General features: G+C 43.9%; 1 protein-coding gene across 2 annotated transcripts in view; it reads right to left on the bottom strand.

Moving 5' to 3' along the window:
- The window catches only part of LOC120041849 (high mobility group nucleosome-binding domain-containing protein 3-like), a 40,370-nt gene that overhangs the window by 15,850 nt on the left and 4,197 nt on the right, over positions 1 to 20,323 (bottom strand). Inside the window, exons 2-3 of one of the 2 annotated variants that reach the window (XM_038986716.1) lie at positions 711 to 776; positions 266 to 295 (exon numbers count right to left, since the gene is read on the bottom strand). In XM_038986716.1, coding sequence (XP_038842644.1) covers positions 266 to 295; positions 711 to 776 — 96 coding nt within the window. The remainder of the gene's footprint in view (positions 1 to 265; positions 296 to 710; positions 777 to 20,323) is intronic. The other variant, XM_038986717.1, reaches the window with a different exon arrangement.

The raw sequence follows: 20,323 nt of genomic DNA, 5'->3' as shown, positions 1-20,323 counted from the left end.
ATTGACTGAATATCTACTGAATAAAACACTAGCTAGTTCTGGTAAGTGTACATATATCTATAAAGGTTAGATCAGAAGGAAATCAACAGATTGTTAATATTGTAGAGCTCCTAACATCACTCCTGGTGGCTGTGAGAAACTGTGACCCCACAGATTACACCTTGCCCTAGAGTTGAGCAACAACCTGAGAGACAGCAGAGAGAGGAGAGGAGGGAGGTAGGAAGAACGAGAGAGGGATGGAGGAAGAGGGAATTATTCAACTTACCGATGACAACCTCTCTGAACGCCTGGTGGGCTACAGAAGGAGACATAGAGGGAGAGAGAGAGACAGAGAGAGAGAGAGAGACAGAGAGAGAGACAGAGAGAGAGACACAGAGACACACACACACACACAAGGAGCGAGAGAGAGACACAGAGAGAGAGACACAGAGAGAGAGACACAGAGAGAGAGACACAGAGACACACACAGGGAGCGAGAGAGAGAGGGAAAGGGGACAGGGGGCATATCAGTTATGTGTTGCGGGGCTGGTAGTGTGTGTATAAAGTTACCTCTTCATGTATCAGTGTGCATGAGTCTTTGCTGTATGGACTGTGTGTGGTGACTGTGGTCCATTAGAAGAGTGTTTGCTGTGTGGACTGTGTGTGGTGACTGTGGTCCATTAGAAGAGTGTTTGCTGTTGTTTAAAGACACACACACACGGAGCCCCTACCTCCTGCTTGGTGACCTTCTGCTTGGTGACCTTGGAGGCATCCTTGGCATGGGCCCCTTCAGGAGACTAAAAGAAACAGACAGGAGAGTTAGATTTCAACACACTTCATCCACACCGCGTAACGACAGCTAACGAAAGAGTGACATGGAATTGATTTTCTTTTGAGTGAGTGTCTTATTTTTTCACCTTTATTTAACCAGGTAGGTAGGTAAGTTCTCATTTACAAGTTCTCATTTACAACTGCGACCTGGCCAAGATAAAGCAAAGCAGTGCGACACAAACAACAGAGTTACACATAACAAACGTACAGTCAATAACACAATACAAAAATGCTATATACAGTGTGTGCAAATGTAGAAGAGTAGGGAGGTAAGACAATAAATAGGCCATAGAGGCAAAAATAATTACAATTGAGCATTAATACTGGAGTGCTAGATGAGCAGATGATGATGTGCAAGTAGAGATACTGGGGTGCAAAGGAGCAAGAGGGTAAGTAATAATATGGGGATGAGGTAGTCGGGTGTGCTATTTACAGATGGGCTGTGTACAGGTACAGTGATCGGTAAGCTGCTCTGACAGCTGATGCTTAAAGCTAGTGAGGGAGATATGAGTCTCCATCTTCAGTGACTTTGCAATTCGTTCCAGTCATTGGCAGCAGAGAACTGGAAGGCAGCCAAAGGAGGTGTTGCTATGGTGACCAGTGAGATATACCTGCTGGAGCGCGTGCTACAGGTGGGTGTTGCTATGGCGACCAGTGAGCTGAGATAAGGCGGGACTTTACCTAGCAAAGACTTATAGATGACCTGGAGCCAGTTGGTTTGGCGACGGCTATATAGTGAGGGCCATCCAACGAGAGCATACAGGTCGCAGTGGTGGGTAGTATATGGGGCTTTGGTGATAAAACGGATGGCACTGTGATAGACTACTTCCAATTTGCTGAGTAGTGTGTTGGGGGCTATTTTGGAAATGACATCGCTGAAGTCAAGGATCGGTAGGATAGTCAGTTTTATGAGGGTATGTTTGGCAGCATGAGCGAAGGAGGCTTTGTTGCGAAATAGGAAGCCGATTCTAGATTTAATTTTGGATTGGAGATGTTTAATGTGAGTCTGGAAGGAGAGTTTACAGTCTAACCAGACACCTAGGTATTTTGTAGTTGTCCACATATTGTAAGTCAGAACCGTCCAGAGTAGTGATGCTAGTCGGGTGGGCAGGTGCGGGCAGCAATCGGTTGAAGAGCATGCACTTAGTTTTACTAGCATTTAAAAGCAGTTGGAGGCCACGGAAGGAGTGTTGTATGGCGTCGAAGCTCGTCTGGAGGTTTGTTAGAACAGTGTCCAAAGAAGGGCCAGATGTATACAGAATGGTGTCGTCTGCATAGTGGTGGGTCAGGGAATCACCCGCAGCAAGAGCGACATCATTGATGTATACAGAGAAAAGAGTCGGCCCGAGAATTGAACCCTGTGGCACCCCCATAGAGACTGCCAGAGGTCCGGACAACAGGCTCTCCGATTTGACACACTGAACTCTGTCTGAGAAGTAGTTGGTGAACCAGGTGAGGCAGTCATTTGAGGAGCAAATGCTGTTGACTCTGCCTATAAGAATGCGGTGATTGACAGAGTCGAAAGCCTTGGCCAGGTCAATGAAGACGGATGCACAGTCTGTCTTTTATCGATGGCGGTTATGATATCGTTTAGTACCTTGGCGTGGCTGAGGTGCACCCATGACCAGCTCGGAAACCAGATTGCATAGTGGAGAAGGTACGGTGGGAATCGAAATGGTGATCTTTTTATTAACTTGGCTTTCGAAGATTTTAGAAAGGCAGGGCAGGATAGATATAGACCTGTAGCAGTTTGGGTCTAGAGTGTCTCCCCCTTTGAAGAGGGGGATGACCGCAACAGGTTTCCAATCTTTGGGGATCTCAGACGATACGAAAGAGAGGTTGAACAGGCTAGTAATAGGGGTTGCAACAATTTGGCCAGATAATTTTAGATAGAGAGGGTCCAGATTGTCTAGCCCAGCTGATTTGTAGGGGTCCATATTTTGCAGCTCTTTCAGATCAGCAGCTGTTTGGATTTGGGTGAAGGAGAAATGGGGGAGGCTTGAGCAAGTTGCTGCGGGGGGTGCTGAGGTGTTTGCCAGGGTAGGGGTAACCAGGTGGAAAGCATGGCCAGCCGTGGAAAAATGCTTATTGAAATTCTCGATTATCGTAGATTCATCGGTGGTGACAGTGTTTCCTATCCTCAGTGCAGTGGGCAGCTGGGGGGGGAGGTGCTCTTATTCTCCATGGACTTTAGTGTCCCAAAACTTTTTGGAATTAGTGCTACAGGAAGCAAATTTCTGTTCGAAAAAGCTAGCCTTAGCCTTTTCTAACTGACTGAGTAAATTGGTTGCTGACTTCCCTTATCTGTATAGGCAGTGTACTGTATATCAGGTGAGGCTCCAGGTCAACCACAGATCGGTCAGCAAGTACATTCTACATCCAGGAACACATACCGGTTTCACAGCTGGAAGCTACCTGTACCAAGTCTCTCAAGGATTACCCTGTCTGGGAAACCTGCCTCTAGACTGGAGCAGATAGCTTCTTGACTAACAGGCTGACTACACCGCTCGCGTGCGTGAGCGTTGCAAAATAAATTTAGAAATCTATATTATTCAATTATTGCACCCACACTGCTCGCACACGCTAACGAGCATCTGCGTTGCCAAGGGCTAAAATAGAAGTCAGTTCTATTTGTGACGCAGATCGCATTGCAAGTCCTGCCTCTCCCATCTCCTCATTGGTTTATAGAAGCAGGTACCCACGTGCCATCTCCTCATTGGTTATACCCATGTAGGTGACTGAAAGACGAACGAGGTCAGGGGTGGTAATGCACCTAATTTATGAAAGTTGACAATTGCAATATAAAGTCAAGAGAAGAAAAAGCCTAGGAGGAGGATAGATGACTAGAAACGAGTCAGTTGACTGTTTTATATGTGGATTAATTGGCGGAGTAGAGGACCTTGTGCATTTCAGGTAAAATAACAACTTAATGTTTATATCCCAGGACAAATTAGCTAGCAACAGCAAGCTAGCTAAATAGGACAAATTAGCTGGCAAGTGAAGCTAGCTAAATTGCCATAAATGTTTAATGCTTTTTGACCTGTCCCCAAATTAATGTAATTGGATCAGAGTTTGTTTTGATATTTTAACCTGCGTGTCGTGATCGCGTTTGGTGTGGCTGGACAAAATAAATGTATGCACGATGGCGCACGCTCTCAGCTGGTTTGGGTTCCACGCTACAGAGATTACTACTGAAGAGGAGAGGAGGGAGTGAAGAAGAGATGGCATAGAACTAGAGATCAGGACTCCCAGCAGATACTATCTCAGCCTCGGGGACAGTGGAGATGAGAGGACTACAGATCATGACTCCCAGCAGATACTATCTCTCAGCCTCAGGGGACAGTGGAGATAACGTTACAATAACATAGTAGTTGCATAAATGAGGTCCTACATTGATCCTGGACATCATAGGTCATGCCAGTATTGTATAAATGAGAGGAATTGTGTTTACTATGGTCTGTCATTGACAAGGAGGCATTTAGAACCTGTCACACACATACACAGCTAGACAGATGTGTAGAGAGTAGGGCTGGGCGATATGGCCAAAATATCATCACAGTAGGACTGGGAGATATGGCCAAAATATCATCACAGTAGGGCTGGGCGATATGGCCAAAATATCATCACAGTAGGACTGGGCGATATGGCCAAAATATCATCACAGTAGGACTGGGAGATATGGCCAAAATATCATCACAGTAGGACTGGGAGATATGGCCAAAATATCATCACAGTAGGACTGGGAGATATGGCCAAAATATCATCACAGTAGGACTGGGAGATATGGCCAAAATATCATCACAGTAGGACTGGGAGATATGGCCAAAATATCATCACAGTAGGACTGGGAGATATGGCCAAAATATCATCACAGTAGGACTGGGAGATATGGCCAAAATATCATCACAGTAGGACTGGGAGATATGGCCAAAATATCATCACAGTAGGACTGGGAGATATGGCCAAAATATCATCACAGTAGGACTGGGAGATATGGCCAAAATATCATCACAGTAGGACTGGGAGATATGGCCAAAATATCATCACAGTAGGACTGGGAGATATGGCCAAAATATCATCACAGTAGGGCTGGGAGATATGGCCAAAATATCATCACAGTAGGACTGGGCGATATGGCCAAAATATCATCACAGTAGGGCTGGGAGATATGGCCAAAATATCATCACAGTAGGGCTGGGCGATATGGCCAAAATATCATCACAGTAGGGCTGGGAGATATGGCCACAATATCATCACAGTAGGGCTGGGAGATATGGCCACAATATCATCACAGTAGGACTGGGAGATATGGCCACAATATCATCACAGTAGGACTGGGAGATATGGCCAAAATATCATCACAGTAGGACTGGGAGATATGGCCAAAATATCATCACAGTAGGACTGGGAGATATGGCCAAAATATCATCACAGTAGGACTGGGAGATATGGCCAAAATATCATCACAGTAGGACTGGGAGATATGGCCAAAATATCATCACAGTAGAGTTGGGAGATATGGCCAAAATATCATCACAGTAGAGCTGGGAGATATGGCCAAAATATCATCACAGTAGAGCTGGGAGATATGGCCAAAATATCATCACAGTAGGACTGGGAGATATGGCCAAAATATCATCACAGTAGGACTGGGAGATATGGCCAAAATATCATCACAGTAGGGCTGAAATGGTTCACAAAACACACGGTTCAGTTTCAATGCATTTGTATTTAGATTTTCCATGTATTATAATAGTAAGCAATGCGTAGCTTGAATTCCCAGGAGCATACGGAAACAAAGGAACAACAAAAACCAGCAGTGCCTGCCTTATAACATGAAATAAAACAGTCATTTAAAAACAGAACTTCAACAGGAGTCCAGCAGCAGATATCAACATTAAGTCACGTAGCAGTGCCTTAAAATAGGACCACTTGAGACTGGTTACTTGAAGGGGCGGAAACAAAAAAAAAAAAAAGATTCAAGCATTTCTTTAAGAAGATGATCTGCAGTGAGCACAGATGGGAGAGCAGCCTCTCGCTGTGGACAGAGGTCCCAGGCACAGCCAGGTAGCGCCTTGCTAACATGGCAGCATGAGGGTATATTAACTCTTTGATCTTCCACCATGTAAATGGATCAGCATCCAGGGGAACATTGACATTCTTCCTCACAGCTTGATCAGTCAGGTTAAAATACACTACAACTTTCTGCTCAAGGTATCTCTCAACCATGTCATGGCTTGAATTCCATCTAGTAGGGACATCTTGGATTAGTTTGTGGTTTGGCAGCTCCAGCATCTCCTGTTTTGTCTTGAAAACATGTGCAGCGGTTACGCTTTGATTAAAGAAGGACACCACCTTCCCGACCTATTATTAGAGGACACCACCTTCCCGACCTATTATTAGAGAAGGACACCACCTTCCCGACCTATTATTAGAGAAGGACACCACCTTCCCGACCTATTATTAGAGAAGGACACCACCTTCCCGACCTATTATTAGAGAAGGACACCACCTTCCCGACCTTTAATGAGAGAAGGACACCACCTTCCCGATCTTTAATGAGAGAAGGACACCACCTTCCCGATCTTTAATGAGAGAAGGACACCACCTTCCCGATCTTTAATGAGAGAAGGACACCACCTTCCGGATCTTTAATGAGAGAAGGACACCACCTTCCGGATCTATTAATTAGAGAAGGACACCACCTTCCGGATCTATTATTAGAGAAGGACACCACCTTCCGGATCTATTATTAGAGAAGGACACCACCTTCCGGATCTATTATTAGAGAAGGACACCACCTTCCGGATCTATTATTAGAGAAGGACACCACCTTCCGGATCTATTATTAGAGAAGGACACCACCTTCCGGATCTATTATTAGAGAAGGACACCACCTTCCGGATCCATTATTAGAGAAGGACACCACCTTCCGGATCCATTATTAGAGAAGGACACCACCTTCCCGATCCATTATTAGAGAAGGACACCACCTTCCCGATCCATTATTAGAGAAGGACACCACCTTCCCGATCCATTATTAGAGAAGGACACCACCTTCCCGATCCATTATTAGAGAAGGACACCACCTTCCCGATCCTATTATTAGAGAAGGACACCACCTTCCCGACCTATTATTAGAGAAGGACACCACCTTCCCGACCTATTATTAGAGAAGGACACCACCTTCCCGACCTATTATTAGAGAAGGACACCACCTTCCCGACCTATTATTAGAGAAGGACACCACCTTCCCGACCTATTATTAGAGAAGGACACCACCTTCCCGACCTATTATTAGAGAAGGACACCACCTTCCCGACCTTTAATGAGAGAAGGACACCACCTTCCCGACCTTTAATGAGAGAAGGACACCACCTTCCCGACCTTTAATGAGAGAAGCTCACCACCTTCCCGACCTTTAATGAGAGAAGGACACCACCTTCCCGACCTTTAATGAGAGAAGGACACCACCTTCCCGACCTTTAATGAGAGAAGGACACCACCTTCCCGACCTTTAATGAGAGAAGGACACCACCTTCCCGACCTTTAATGAGAGAAGGACACCACCTTCCCGACCTTTAATGAGAGAAGGACACCACCTTCCCGACCTTTAATGAGAGAAGGACACCACCTTCCCGACCTTTAATGAGAGAAGGACACCACCTTCCCGACCTTTAATGAGAGAAGGACACCACCTTCCCGACCTTTAATGAGAGAAGGACACCACCTTCCCGACCTTTAATGAGAGAAGGACACCACCTTCCCGACCTTTAATGAGAGAAGGACACCACCTTCCCGACCTTTAATGAGAGAAGGACACCACCTTCCCGACCTTTAATGAGAGAAGGACACCACCTTCCCGACCTTTAATGAGAGAAGGACACCACCTTCCCGACCTTTAATGAGAGAAGGACACCACCTTCCCGACCTTTAATGAGAGAAGGACACCACCTTCCCGACCTTTAATGAGAGAAGGACACCACCTTCCCGACCTTTAATGAGAGAAGGACACCACCTTCCCGACCTTTAATGAGAGAAGGACACCACCTTCCCGACCTTTAATGAGAGAAGGACACCACCTTCCCGACCTTTAATGAGAGAAGGACACCACCTTCCCGACCTTTAATGAGAGAAGGACACCACCTTCCCGATCTTTAATGAGAGAAGGACACCACCTTCCCGATCTTTAATGAGAGAAGGACACCACCTTCCCGATCTTTAATGAGAGAAGGACACCACCTTCCCGATCTTTAATGAGAGAAGGACACCACCTTCCCGATCTTTAATGAGAGAAGGACACCACCTTCCCGATCTTTAATGAGAGAAGGACACCACCTTCCCGATCTTTAATGAGAGAAGGACACCACCTTCCCGATCTTTAATGAGAGAAGGACACCACCTTCCCGATCTTTAATGAGAGAAGGACACCACCTTCCCGATCTTTAATGAGAGAAGGACACCACCTTCCCGATCTTTAATGAGAGAAGGACACCACCTTCCCGATCTTTAATGAGAGAAGGACACCACCTTCCCGATCTTTAATGAGAGAAGGACACCACCTTCCCGATCTTTAATGAGAGAAGGACACCACCTTCCCGATCTTTAATGAGAGAAGGACACCACCTTCCCGATCTTTAATGAGAGAAGGACACCACCTTCCCGATCTTTAATGAGAGAAGGACACCACCTTCCGATCTTTAATGAGAGAAGGACACCACCTTCCCGATCTTTAATGAGAGAAGGACACCACCTTCCCGATCTTTAATGAGAGAAGGACACCACCTTCCCGATCTTTAATGAGAGAAGGACACCACCTTCCCGATCTTTAATGAGAGAAGGACACCACCTTCCCGATCTTTAATGAGAGAAGGACACCACCTTCCCGATCTTTAATGAGAGAAGGACACCACCTTCCCGATCTTTAATGAGAGAAGGACACCACCTTCCCGATCTTTAATGAGAGAAGGACACCACCTTCCCGATCTTTAATGAGAGAAGGACACCACCTTCCCGATCTTTAATGAGAGAAGGACACCACCTTCCCGATCTTTAATGAGAGAAGGACACCACCTTCCCGATCTTTAATGAGAGAAGGACACCACCTTCCCGATCTTTAATGAGAGAAGGACACCACCTTCCCGATCTTTAATGAGAGAAGGACACCACCTTCCCGATCTTTAATGAGAGAAGGACACCACCTTCCCGATCTTTAATGAGAGAAGGACACCACCTTCCCGATCTTTAATGAGAGAAGGACACCACCTTCCCGATCTATTATTAGAGAAGGACACCACCTTCCCGATCTATTATTAGAGAAGGACACCACCTTCCCGATCTATTATTAGAGAAGGACACCACCTTCCCGATCTATTATTAGAGAAGGACACCACCTTCCCGATCTATTATTAGAGAAGGACACCACCTTCCCGATCTATTATTAGAGAAGGACACCACCTTCCCGATCTATTATTAGAGAAGGACACCACCTTCCCGATCTATTATTAGAGAAGGACACCACCTTCCCGATCTATTATTAGAGAAGGACACCACCTTCCCGATCTATTATTAGAGAAGGACACCACCTTCCCGATCTATTATTAGAGAAGGACACCACCTTCCCGATCTATTATTAGAGAAGGACACCACCTTCCCGATCTATTATTAGAGAAGGACACCACCTTCCCGATCTATTATTAGAGAAGGACACCACCTTCCCGATCTATTATTAGAGAAGGACACCACCTTCCCGATCTATTATTAGAGAAGGACACCACCTTCCCGATCTATTATTAGAGAAGGACACCACCTTCCCGATCTATTATTAGAGAAGGACACCACCTTCCCGATCTATTATTAGAGAAGGACACCACCTTCCCGATCTATTATTAGAGAAGGACACCACCTTCCCGATCTATTATTAGAGAAGGACACCACCTTCCCGATCCATTATTAGAGAAGGACACCACCTTCCCGATCCATTATTAGAGAAGGACACCACCTTCCCGATCCATTATTAGAGAAGGACACCACCTTCCCGATCCATTATTAGAGAAGGACACCACCTTCCCGATCCATTATTAGAGAAGGACACCACCTTCCGGATCCATTATTAGAGAAGGACACCACCTTCCGGATCTTTAATGAAAGAAGGACACCACCTTCCTGATCTTTAATGAAAGAAGGACACCACCTTCCTGATCTTTAATGAAAGAAGGACACCACCTTCCGGATCTTTAATGAAAGAAGGACACCACCTTCCGGATCTATTATTAGAGAAGGACACCACCTTCCCGATCTATTATTAGAGAAGGACACCACCTTCCCGATCTATTATTAGAGAAGGACACCACCTTCCCGATCTATTATTAGAGAAGGACACCACCTTCCCGATCTATTATTAGAGAAGGACACCACCTTCCGGATCCATTATTAGAGAAGGACACCACCTTCCGGATCTATTATTAGAGAAGGACACCACCTTCCGGATCTATTATTAGAGAAGGACACCACCTTCCGGATCTATTATTAGAGAAGGACACCACCTTCCGGATCTATTATTAGAGAAGGACACCACCTTCCGGATCTATTATTAGAGAAGGACACCACCTTCCGGATCTATTATTAGAGAAGGACACCACCTTCCGGATCTATTATTAGAGAAGGACACCACCTTCCGGATCTATTATTAGAGAAGGACACCACCTTCCGGATCTATTATTAGAGAAGGACACCACCTTCCGGATCCATTATTAGAGAAGGACACCACCTTCCGGATCCATTATTAGAGAAGGACACCACCTTCCGGATCCATTATTAGAGAAGGACACCACCTTCCGGATCCATTATTAGAGAAGGACACCACCTTCCGGATCCATTATTAGAGAAGGACACCACCTTCCGGATCCATTATTAGAGAAGGACACCACCTTCCGGATCCATTATTAGAGAAGGACACCACCTTCCGGATCCATTATTAGAGAAGGACACCACCTTCCTGATCCATTATTAGAGAAGGACACCACCTTCCTGATCCATTATTAGAGAAGGACACCACCTTCCTGATCCATTATTAGAGAAGGACACCACCTTCCTGATCTATTATTAGAGAAGGACACCACCTTCCTGATCCATTATTAGAGAAGGACACCACCTTCCTGATCCATTATTAGAGAAGGACACCACCTTCCTGATCCATTATTAGAGAAGGACACCACCTTCCTGATCCATTATTAGAGAAGGACACCACCTTCCTGATCCATTATTAGAGAAGGACACCACCTTCCTGATCCATTATTAGAGAAGGACACCACCTTCCTGATCCATTATTAGAGAAGGACACCACCTTCCTGATCCATTATTAGAGAAGGACACCACCTTCCTGATCTATTATTAGAGAAGGACACCACCTTCCTGATCTATTATTAGAGAAGGACACCACCTTCCTGATCTATTATTAGAGAAGGACACCACCTTCCTGATCTTTAATGAGAGAAGGACACCACCTTCCTGATCTTTAATGAAAGAAGGACACCACCTTCCTGATCTTTAATGAAAGAAGGACACCACCTTCCTGATCTATTATTAGAGAAGGACACCACCTTCCTGATCTATTATTAGAGAAGGACACCACCTTCCTGATCTATTATTAGAGAAGGACACCACCTTCCGGATCTATTATTAGAGAAGGACACCACCTTCCGGATCTATTATTAGAGAAGGACACCACCTTCCGGATCTATTATTAGAGAAGGACACCACCTTCCGGATCTATTATTAGAGAAGGACACCACCTTCCGGATCTATTATTAGAGAAGGACACCACCTTCCGGATCTATTATTAGAGAAGGACACCACCTTCCGGATCTATTATTAGAGAAGGACACCACCTTCCGGATCTATTATTAGAGAAGGACACCACCTTCCGGATCTATTATTAGAGAAGGACACCACCTTCCGGATCTATTATTAGAGAAGGACACCACCTTCCGGATCTATTATTAGAGAAGGACACCACCTTCCGGATCTATTATTAGAGAAGGACACCACCTTCCGGATCTATTATTAGAGAAGGACACCACCTTCCGGATCTATTATTAGAGAAGGACACCACCTTCCGGATCCATTATTAGAGACGGACACCACCTTCCTGATCCATTATTAGAGACGGACACCACCTTCCTGATCCATTATTAGAGAAGGACACCACCTTCCTGATCCATTATTAGAGAAGGACACCACCTTCCTGATCCATTATTAGAGAAGGACACCACCTTCCTGATCCATTATTAGAGAAGGACACCACCTTCCTGATCTTTAATGAAAGAAGGACACCACCTTCCTGATCTATTATTAGAGAAGGACACCACCTTCCTGATCTATTATTAGAGAAGGACACCACCTTCCTGATCTATTATTAGAGAAGGACACCACCTTCCTGACCTTTGCTAGGAGGTGAGAGATTGGATTCACTGACATTGCTTTTTGAGATGTAGATTAATAACGTGAGCAGGAGCCGCATGTCGTTGCCTGAAGGCTGTGAAGAGAAGTGGTTTCCCTTTCATTTTTTCACCTAGTCCCACCGATTGGCACTTTGGGGGTGATGTCGGCGCAAATGAGTAGTCATGTTACTCGTATTGCCTCGAATAGGCGATCAGCAATGAACATGTAGTAGAAGTTTAATCCACCACTTGTTGGCAAACCGTTATAGTTTACAGGGAAACTGAAATGTTTGCTGCTACGACGGTCTCTCAGCTCTGTTCTCGCTGACGTGAAATAACTGATGAGCTGCAGACAACTTGCTACGTGGATATTTATCCCACGGTCATTTATACGCCATTGGTTTATGCAATAATATATATATATATATATATATATATATATATATATATTTTTTTAATTATACAATGAAATATATATATTTTCCTAGCTATAATATGATTCATGTATTGTTCGGGTCGCAGTTCACCGTGGACCCTGTACCGAATGGTTCAATACGAATATATGTACCGTTTCACCCTGATGTCACAAAGAAAAAAATTGGACAGAATGATGGTAATTTATGTTTTTGAATAATGAAAGTTCTAATTGTGCTTCATGAGTTGTGACCCTAGGGTGGCAACACATATATTCCGAGTAATGGGTCTTACTCCATTCTGATTGGTTTATACTGTTCAATTCAACCTTTTTTATTTTCACCTTTATTTAACCAGGTAGGCTAGTTGAGAACACCTTTATTTAACCAGGTAGGCTAGTGGAGAACACCTTTATTTAACCAGGTAAGCTAGTGGAGAACACCTTTATTTAACCAGGTAGGCTAGTGGAGAACACCTTTATTTAACCAGGTAAGCTAGTGGAGAACACCTTTATTTAACCAGGTAAGCTAGTGGAGAACACCTTTATTTAACCAGGTAAGCTAGTGGAGAACACCTTTATTTAACCAGGTAGGCTAGTGGAGAACACCTTTATTTAACCAGGTAGGCTAGTGGAGAACACCTTTATTTAACCAGGTAGGCTAGTGGAGAACACCTTTATTTAACCAGGTAGGCTAGTGGAGAACACCTTTATTTAACCAGGTAGGCTAGTGGAGAACACCTTTATTTAACCAGGTAAGCTAGTGGAGAACACCTTTATTTAACCAGGTAGGCTAGTGGAGAACACCTTTATTTAACCAGGTAGGCTAGTGGAGAACACCTTTATTTAACCAGGTAGGCTAGTGGAGAACACCTTTATTTAACCAGGTAGGCTAGTGGAGAACACCTTTATTTAACCAGGTAAGCTAGTGGAGAACACCTTTATTTAACCAGGTAGGCTAGTGGAGAACACCTTTATTTAACCAGGTAGGCTAGTGGAGAACACCTTTATTTAACCAGGTAGGCTAGTGGAGAACACCTTTATTTAACCAGGTAAGCTAGTGGAGAACACCTTTATTTAACCAGGTAGGCTAGTGGAGAACACCTTTATTTAACCAGGTAGGCTAGTGGAGAACACCTTTATTTAACCAGGTAGGCTAGTGGAGAACACCTTTATTTAACCAGGTAGGCTAGTGGAGAACACCTTTATTTAACCAGGTAGGCTAGTGGAGAACACCTTTATTTAACCAGGTAGGCTAGTGGAGAACACCTTTATTTAACCAGGTAGGCTAGTGGAGAACACCTTTATTTAACCAGGTAGGCTAGTGGAGAACACCTTTATTTAACCAGGTAGGCTAGTGGAGAACACCTTTATTTAACCAGGTAGGCTAGTGGAGAACACCTTTATTTAACCAGGTAGGCTAGTGGAGAACACCTTTATTTAACCAGGTAGGCTAGTGGAGAACACCTTTATTTAACCAGGTAGGCTAGTGGAGAACACCTTTATTTAACCAGGTAGGCTAGTGGAGAACACCTTTATTTAACCAGGTAGGCTAGTGGAGAACACCTTTATTTAACCAGGTAGGCTAGTGGAGAACACCTTTATTTAACCAGGTAGGCTAGTGGAGAACACCTTTATTTAACCAGGTAAGCTAGTGGAGAACACCTTTATTTAACCAGGTAGGCTAGTGGAGAACACCTTTATTTAACCAGGTAAGCTAGTGGAGAACACCTTTATTTAACCAGGTAGGCTAGTGGAGAACACCTTTATTTAACCAGGTAAGCTAGTGGAGAACAAGTTCTCATTTACAACTGCGACCTGGTCAAGATAAAGCAAAGCAGTGTGACACAGAGTTACACATGGAATAAACTAGCGTACAGTCAATAACACAATAGAAAAAAGAAAGTCTATATACAGTGTGTGCAAATGGCATGAGGTGGTAAGGCAATAAATAGGCCATAGTAGCAAAGTAATTACAATTTAGCAAATTAACACTGGAGTGATAATTGAGCAGATTATGGTGTAAGTAGTGATACTGGTGTGCAAAAGATCAGAAAAGTAAAAAAACAAACAATATGGGGATGAGATAGGTAGATTGGGTCGGCGATTTACAGATGGGCTATGTACAGCTGCAGCGATCGGTTAGCTGCTCAGATAGCTGATGTTTAAAGTTAGTGAGGGAAATGTAAGTCTCCAGCTTCAGCGATTTTTTTTTGCAATTCGTTCCAGTCATTGGCAGCAGCGAGCTGGAAGGAAAGGCAGCCAAAGGAGGTGTTGGCTTTGGGGATGCCAGTGAGATATACCTGCTGGAGCGCGTGCCAAAAATACATTTGTGCATTTTTATCCTGCACTAATTTGAGAATTTCCACACTGCCATGTAGGGCTGCACGATATGGGCAACAACAAAATCTAGGCCTTATTTTTAACCAAATGTTGCAATTGCGATTTGACTTGCGATTTAGAGAAAAAAACAATTGGGTGAACTGTTGGAATTATTTTAATTCTATAGTCAGAATATAATAGTGGGAACTTTAAATACAGTTTGACATGACAACAAATTAAAATGGCAGAGAGGAGTTACTGTGACTGTCACGATCGTCAACGGGACTGAGAGAGGACCAAGGCGCAGCGCGTGGAAAGTACATCTTTTATTTTAAAGAAGGAAAAAACAAAACAACAAACAAAACAGACGACCGTGAAGCTATACAAACATCAGTGCTGACACAAAACACTTCCACATAGACAATTCCCCCACAAACAGCTAAAGCCTATGGTTGCCTTAAATATGGCTCCCAATCAGAGACAACAATAACCAGCTGTCTCTAATTGAGACCCAATTCAGGCAACCATAGACTTTCCTAGATACCTACACTCAACCATAGACACAGCTAGACTACTATACTAAACATAAACCCAACTACTCTAATAAACCCCCTAAACCTTACAACCACCCTAGACACTACAAAAAACACATACATTCCCCATGTCACACCCTGACCTAACTAAAATAATTAAGAAAACAAAGAATACTAAGGCCAGGGCGTGACAGTGACAGGGTAGGAACCTACCCTATAATCTTTGGCTACATTGAATGTTCCCTTAGCTACTTCATGTAGCTAACATATTCTATTACATATTCTTGCTTTGCATATTTCATTTTTGATTTGGAAAATACTGTTGAACAAAAAAAACATGCAGATCTACACCGTCATTGGTATTATCAGGCTGTATAAATATGATATGATATGATATGATATGTTTGCTATGTATTTATTAGCCAGGTAGCCATTAGCATTAGCTATTAGAAATGAGCAATTAGCAGCTAACAAGATTTAGGCCCAACTTGCTAAGAAAAGGACAAACTAGGTGTTTTGCAGATGTAAGAAACACAAACTAATAATGTAATTATATAGTGGATTTATAGAGTATTCAGAAAGTATTCAGACTCCTTCCCTTCTTCCACATTGTTATGTTACCTTGCCTTGTTCTAAAATTGATTAATAAGGATCTTTTTTTTCTTTTTTCCCCCCAATTTTCACCTAAAATGACATACCAAAATCCAACTGCCTGTAGCTCAGTACCTGAAGCAGGGATACGCATATTATTGATACCATTTGAAAGGAAACACTTTGAAGTTTGTGGAAATGTGAAATTAATGTAGGGGAATATAACACATTAGATCTGGTAAAAGATAATACAAAGAATTTTTTTTTTTTTTTTTTCCCATCTTTGAAATGCAAAAGAAAGGCCAAAATGTAATATTCCAGGTTAAACACATTTTAGATTTTGGCCACTAGATGGAGGCAGTTTATGCGCAAAGTTTTAGACTGATTCAATGAATCATTGCATTTCAGTTCAAAATGTTGTGTCAAGACTGCCCAAATGTGCCTATTTGGTTTATTAATACATAACTGTGCACTCTCCTCCAACAACAGCATGGTATTATTTCACTGGAAATTGTGCAGTTATAGTGTAGTTAGATTAACAAGAATTTAATCTTTCTGCCCATATCAGATGTGTCCTGGGCAATTTTCTTGTTACTTACAACCTCATGCTAAACACATTAGGCTACGTTAGCGCAACCGTCCCGCGGTCACCGATCCTGTAGAGGTTAAATACACATTTTCCTTAGCAATCTACACACAATACCCCATTATGACAAAGTGAAAACAGGTTTTTTGAAATTTGTGCACATTTATTACAAATAAAAAAACAGAAATACCATATTTACATACAGTGGGGCAAAAAAGTATTTAGTCAGCCACCAATTGTGCAAGTTCTCCCACTTACAAAGATGACAGGCCTGTAATTTTCATCATAGGTACACTTCAACTATGACAGACAAAATGAGGGAAAAAAATCCAGAAAAACACATTGTAGGATTTTTAATGAATTTATTTGCAAATTATGGTGGAAAATAAGTATTTGGTCACCTACAAACAAGCAAGATTTCTGGCTCTCACAGACCTGTAACTTCTTCTTTAAGAGGCTCCTCTGTCCTCCACTCGTTACCTGTATTAATGGCACCTGTTCGAACTTGTTATCAGTATAAAAGACACCTGTCCACAACCTCAAAGTCACACTCCAAAACTCCACCATGGCCAAGACCAAAGAGCTGTCAAAGGACACCAGAAACAAAATTGTAGACCTGCACCAGGCTGGGAAGACTGAATCTGCAATAGGTAAGCAGCTTGGTTTGAAGAAATCAACTGTGGGAGCAATTATTAGGAAATGGAAGACATACAAGACCACTGATAATCTCCCTCGATCTGGGGCTCCACGCAAGATCTCACCCCGTGGGGTCAAAATTATCACAAGAACGGTGAGCAAAAATCCCAGAACCACACGGGGGGACCTAGTGAATGACCTGCAGAGATCTGGGACCAAAGTAACAAAGCCTACCATCAGTAACACACTACGCCGCCAGGGACTCAAATCCTGCAGTGCCAGACGTGTATCCCTGCTTAAGCCAGTACATGTCCAGGCCCGTCTGAAGTTCGCTAGAGAGCATTTGGATGATCCAGAAGAAGATTGGGAGAATGTCATATGGTCAGATGAAACCAAAATTTAACTTTTTGGTAAAAACTCAACTCGTCGTGTTTGGAGGACAAAGAATGCTGAGTTGCATCCAAAGAACACCATACCTACTGTGAAGCATGGGGGTGGAAACATCATGCTTTGGGGCTGTTTTTCTGCAAAGGGTCCAGGACGACTGATCCGTGTAAAGGAAAGAATGAATGGGGCCATGTATCGTGAGATTGAGTGAAAACCTCCTTCCATCAGCAAGGGCATTGAAGATGAAACGTGGCTGGGTCTTTCAGCATGACAATGATCCCAAACACACCGCCCGGGCAACGAAGGAGTGGCTTCGTAAGAAGAATTTCAAGGTCCTGGAGTGGCCTAGCCAGTCTCCAGATCTCAACCCCATAGAAAATCTTTGGAGGGAGTTGAAAGTCCGTGTTGCCCAGTAACAGCCCCAAAAGATCACTGCTCTAGAGGAGATCTGCATGGAGGAATGGGCCAAAATACCAGCAACAGTGTGTGAAAACCTTGTGAAGACTTACAAAAAACGTTTGACCTCTGTCATTGCCAACAAAGGGTATATAACAAAGTATTGAGAAACTTTTGTTATTGACCAAATACTTATTTTCCACCATCATTTGCAAATAAATTCATTAAAAATCCTACAATGTGATTTTCTGGATTTTTTTTCTTCTCATTTTGTCTGTCATAGTTGAAGTGTACCTATGATGAAAATTACAGGCCTCTCTCATCTTTTTAAGTGGGAGAACGTGCACAATTGGTGGCTGACTAAATACTTTTTTGCCCCACTAAGTATTCAGACCCTTTGCTGTGAGACTCAAAATGTAGCTCAGGTGCATCCTGTTTCCATTGATCATCCTTCAGATGTTTCTACAACTTGATCGGAGTCCACATGTAGTAAATCCAATTGATTTGACATGATTTGGAAACCAGGCCATGAGGTCAAAGGAATTGTCTGTAGAGCTCCGAGACAGGATTGTGTCGAGGAACAGATCCGGGGAAGGGAACCAAAAAAATTCTGTAGCATTGAAGGTCCCCAAGAACACAGTGGCCTCCATTTTTAAATGGAAGAAGTTTGGAACCACCAAGACTCCTCCTAGAGTTGGCCGCCCGGCCAAACTGAGCAATTGGGGGAGAAGGTCCTTGGTCAGGGAGTTGACCATGATCCTGATGGTCACTCTGACAGAACTCCAGAGTTCCTCTGTGGAGATTGGAGAACCTTCCAGAAGGACAACCATCTCTGCAGCACTCTGCCAATCACGCCTTTATGGTAGAATGGCCAGACGGAAGCCACTCCTCAGTAAAAGGCACATGACAGCCCGCTTGGAGTTTGCCAAAAGGCACCTAAAGCACTCTCAGACCATGAGAAACACGATTCTCTGGTCTGATGAAACCAAGATTGAACTCTTTGGCAAGAATGCCAAGCGTCACGTCTGGAGGAAACCTGGCACCATCCCTACAGTGAAGCATGGTGGTGGCAGCATCATGCTGTGGGGATGTTTTTCACAGGCAGGGACTGGGAGACTAGTCAGGATCGAGGGAAAGATGAACAGAGCAAAGTACAGAGAGATCATTGATGAAAACCTGCTCCAGAGCACTCAGGACCTCAGACTGGTGCCAAGCTTCACCTTCCAACAGGACAACGACCCTAAGCACACAGCCAAGACAACGCAGGAGTGGCTTCGGTACAAGTCTCTGAATGTCCTTGAGTAGCCCAGCCAGAGCCCGGACTTGAACCTGATCGAACATCTCTGGAGAGACCTGAAAATAGCTGTGCAGCAACTCTCCCCATCCAACCTGACAGAGCTTGAGAGGATCTGCAGAGAAGAATGGGACAAACTCCCCAAGTACAGGTGTGCCAAGCTTGTAGCGTCATACCCAAGAAGAGCCGCTGCAAAAGGCTGTAATCGCTGCCTAAGGTGCTTCAACAAAGTACTTAAAGTGTCTGAACACTATGTAAATGTGAGATTTTTTTTTTATATATAAAATGAGAAAAAATGTTTAAAAAACTTTTGTCATTATGGGGTATTGTGTGTAGATTGACGAGGTGAAAAAAACAACAATTGAATCCGTTTTAGAATAAGGCTGTATTCAAAATGTGGAAAAAGTCAACAGGTCTGAAAACTTTCCGAACGCAAAGTGAAAACAGCATTGTCGTCATCAACACTGTTACATGTGCGATGTTGACAACGCAGACTGAACACAACAACAATGGTCGAGGAACAACAAATGAGCGACGTTGACCATGTAGACTGAACACAAGGGTCTCCTGGTCGAGGAACAGACCGAACACAAGGGTCTCCTGGTCGAGGAACAGACCGAACACAAGGGTCTCCTGGTCGAGGAACAGACCGAACACAAGGGTCTCCTGGTCGAGGAACAGACCGAACACAAGGGTCTCCTGGTCGAGGAACAGACCGAACACAAGGGTCTCCTGGTCGAGGAACAGACCGAACACAAGGGTCTCCTGGTCGAGGAACAGACCGAACACAAGGGTCTCCTGGTCGAGGAACAGACCGAACACAAGGGTCTCCTGGTCGAGGAACAGACCGAACACAAGGGTCTCCTGGTCGAGGAACAGACCGAACACAAGGGTCTCCTGGTCGAGGAACAGACC

This window comes from Salvelinus namaycush, unplaced genomic scaffold (genome assembly GCF_016432855.1).
Source record: "Salvelinus namaycush isolate Seneca unplaced genomic scaffold, SaNama_1.0 Scaffold559, whole genome shotgun sequence".
Taxonomy (NCBI): domain Eukaryota; kingdom Metazoa; phylum Chordata; class Actinopteri; order Salmoniformes; family Salmonidae; genus Salvelinus; species Salvelinus namaycush.
The sequence above is the reverse complement of the archived record's forward strand: the minus strand, read 5'-3'. Positions and strand labels throughout refer to the sequence as shown.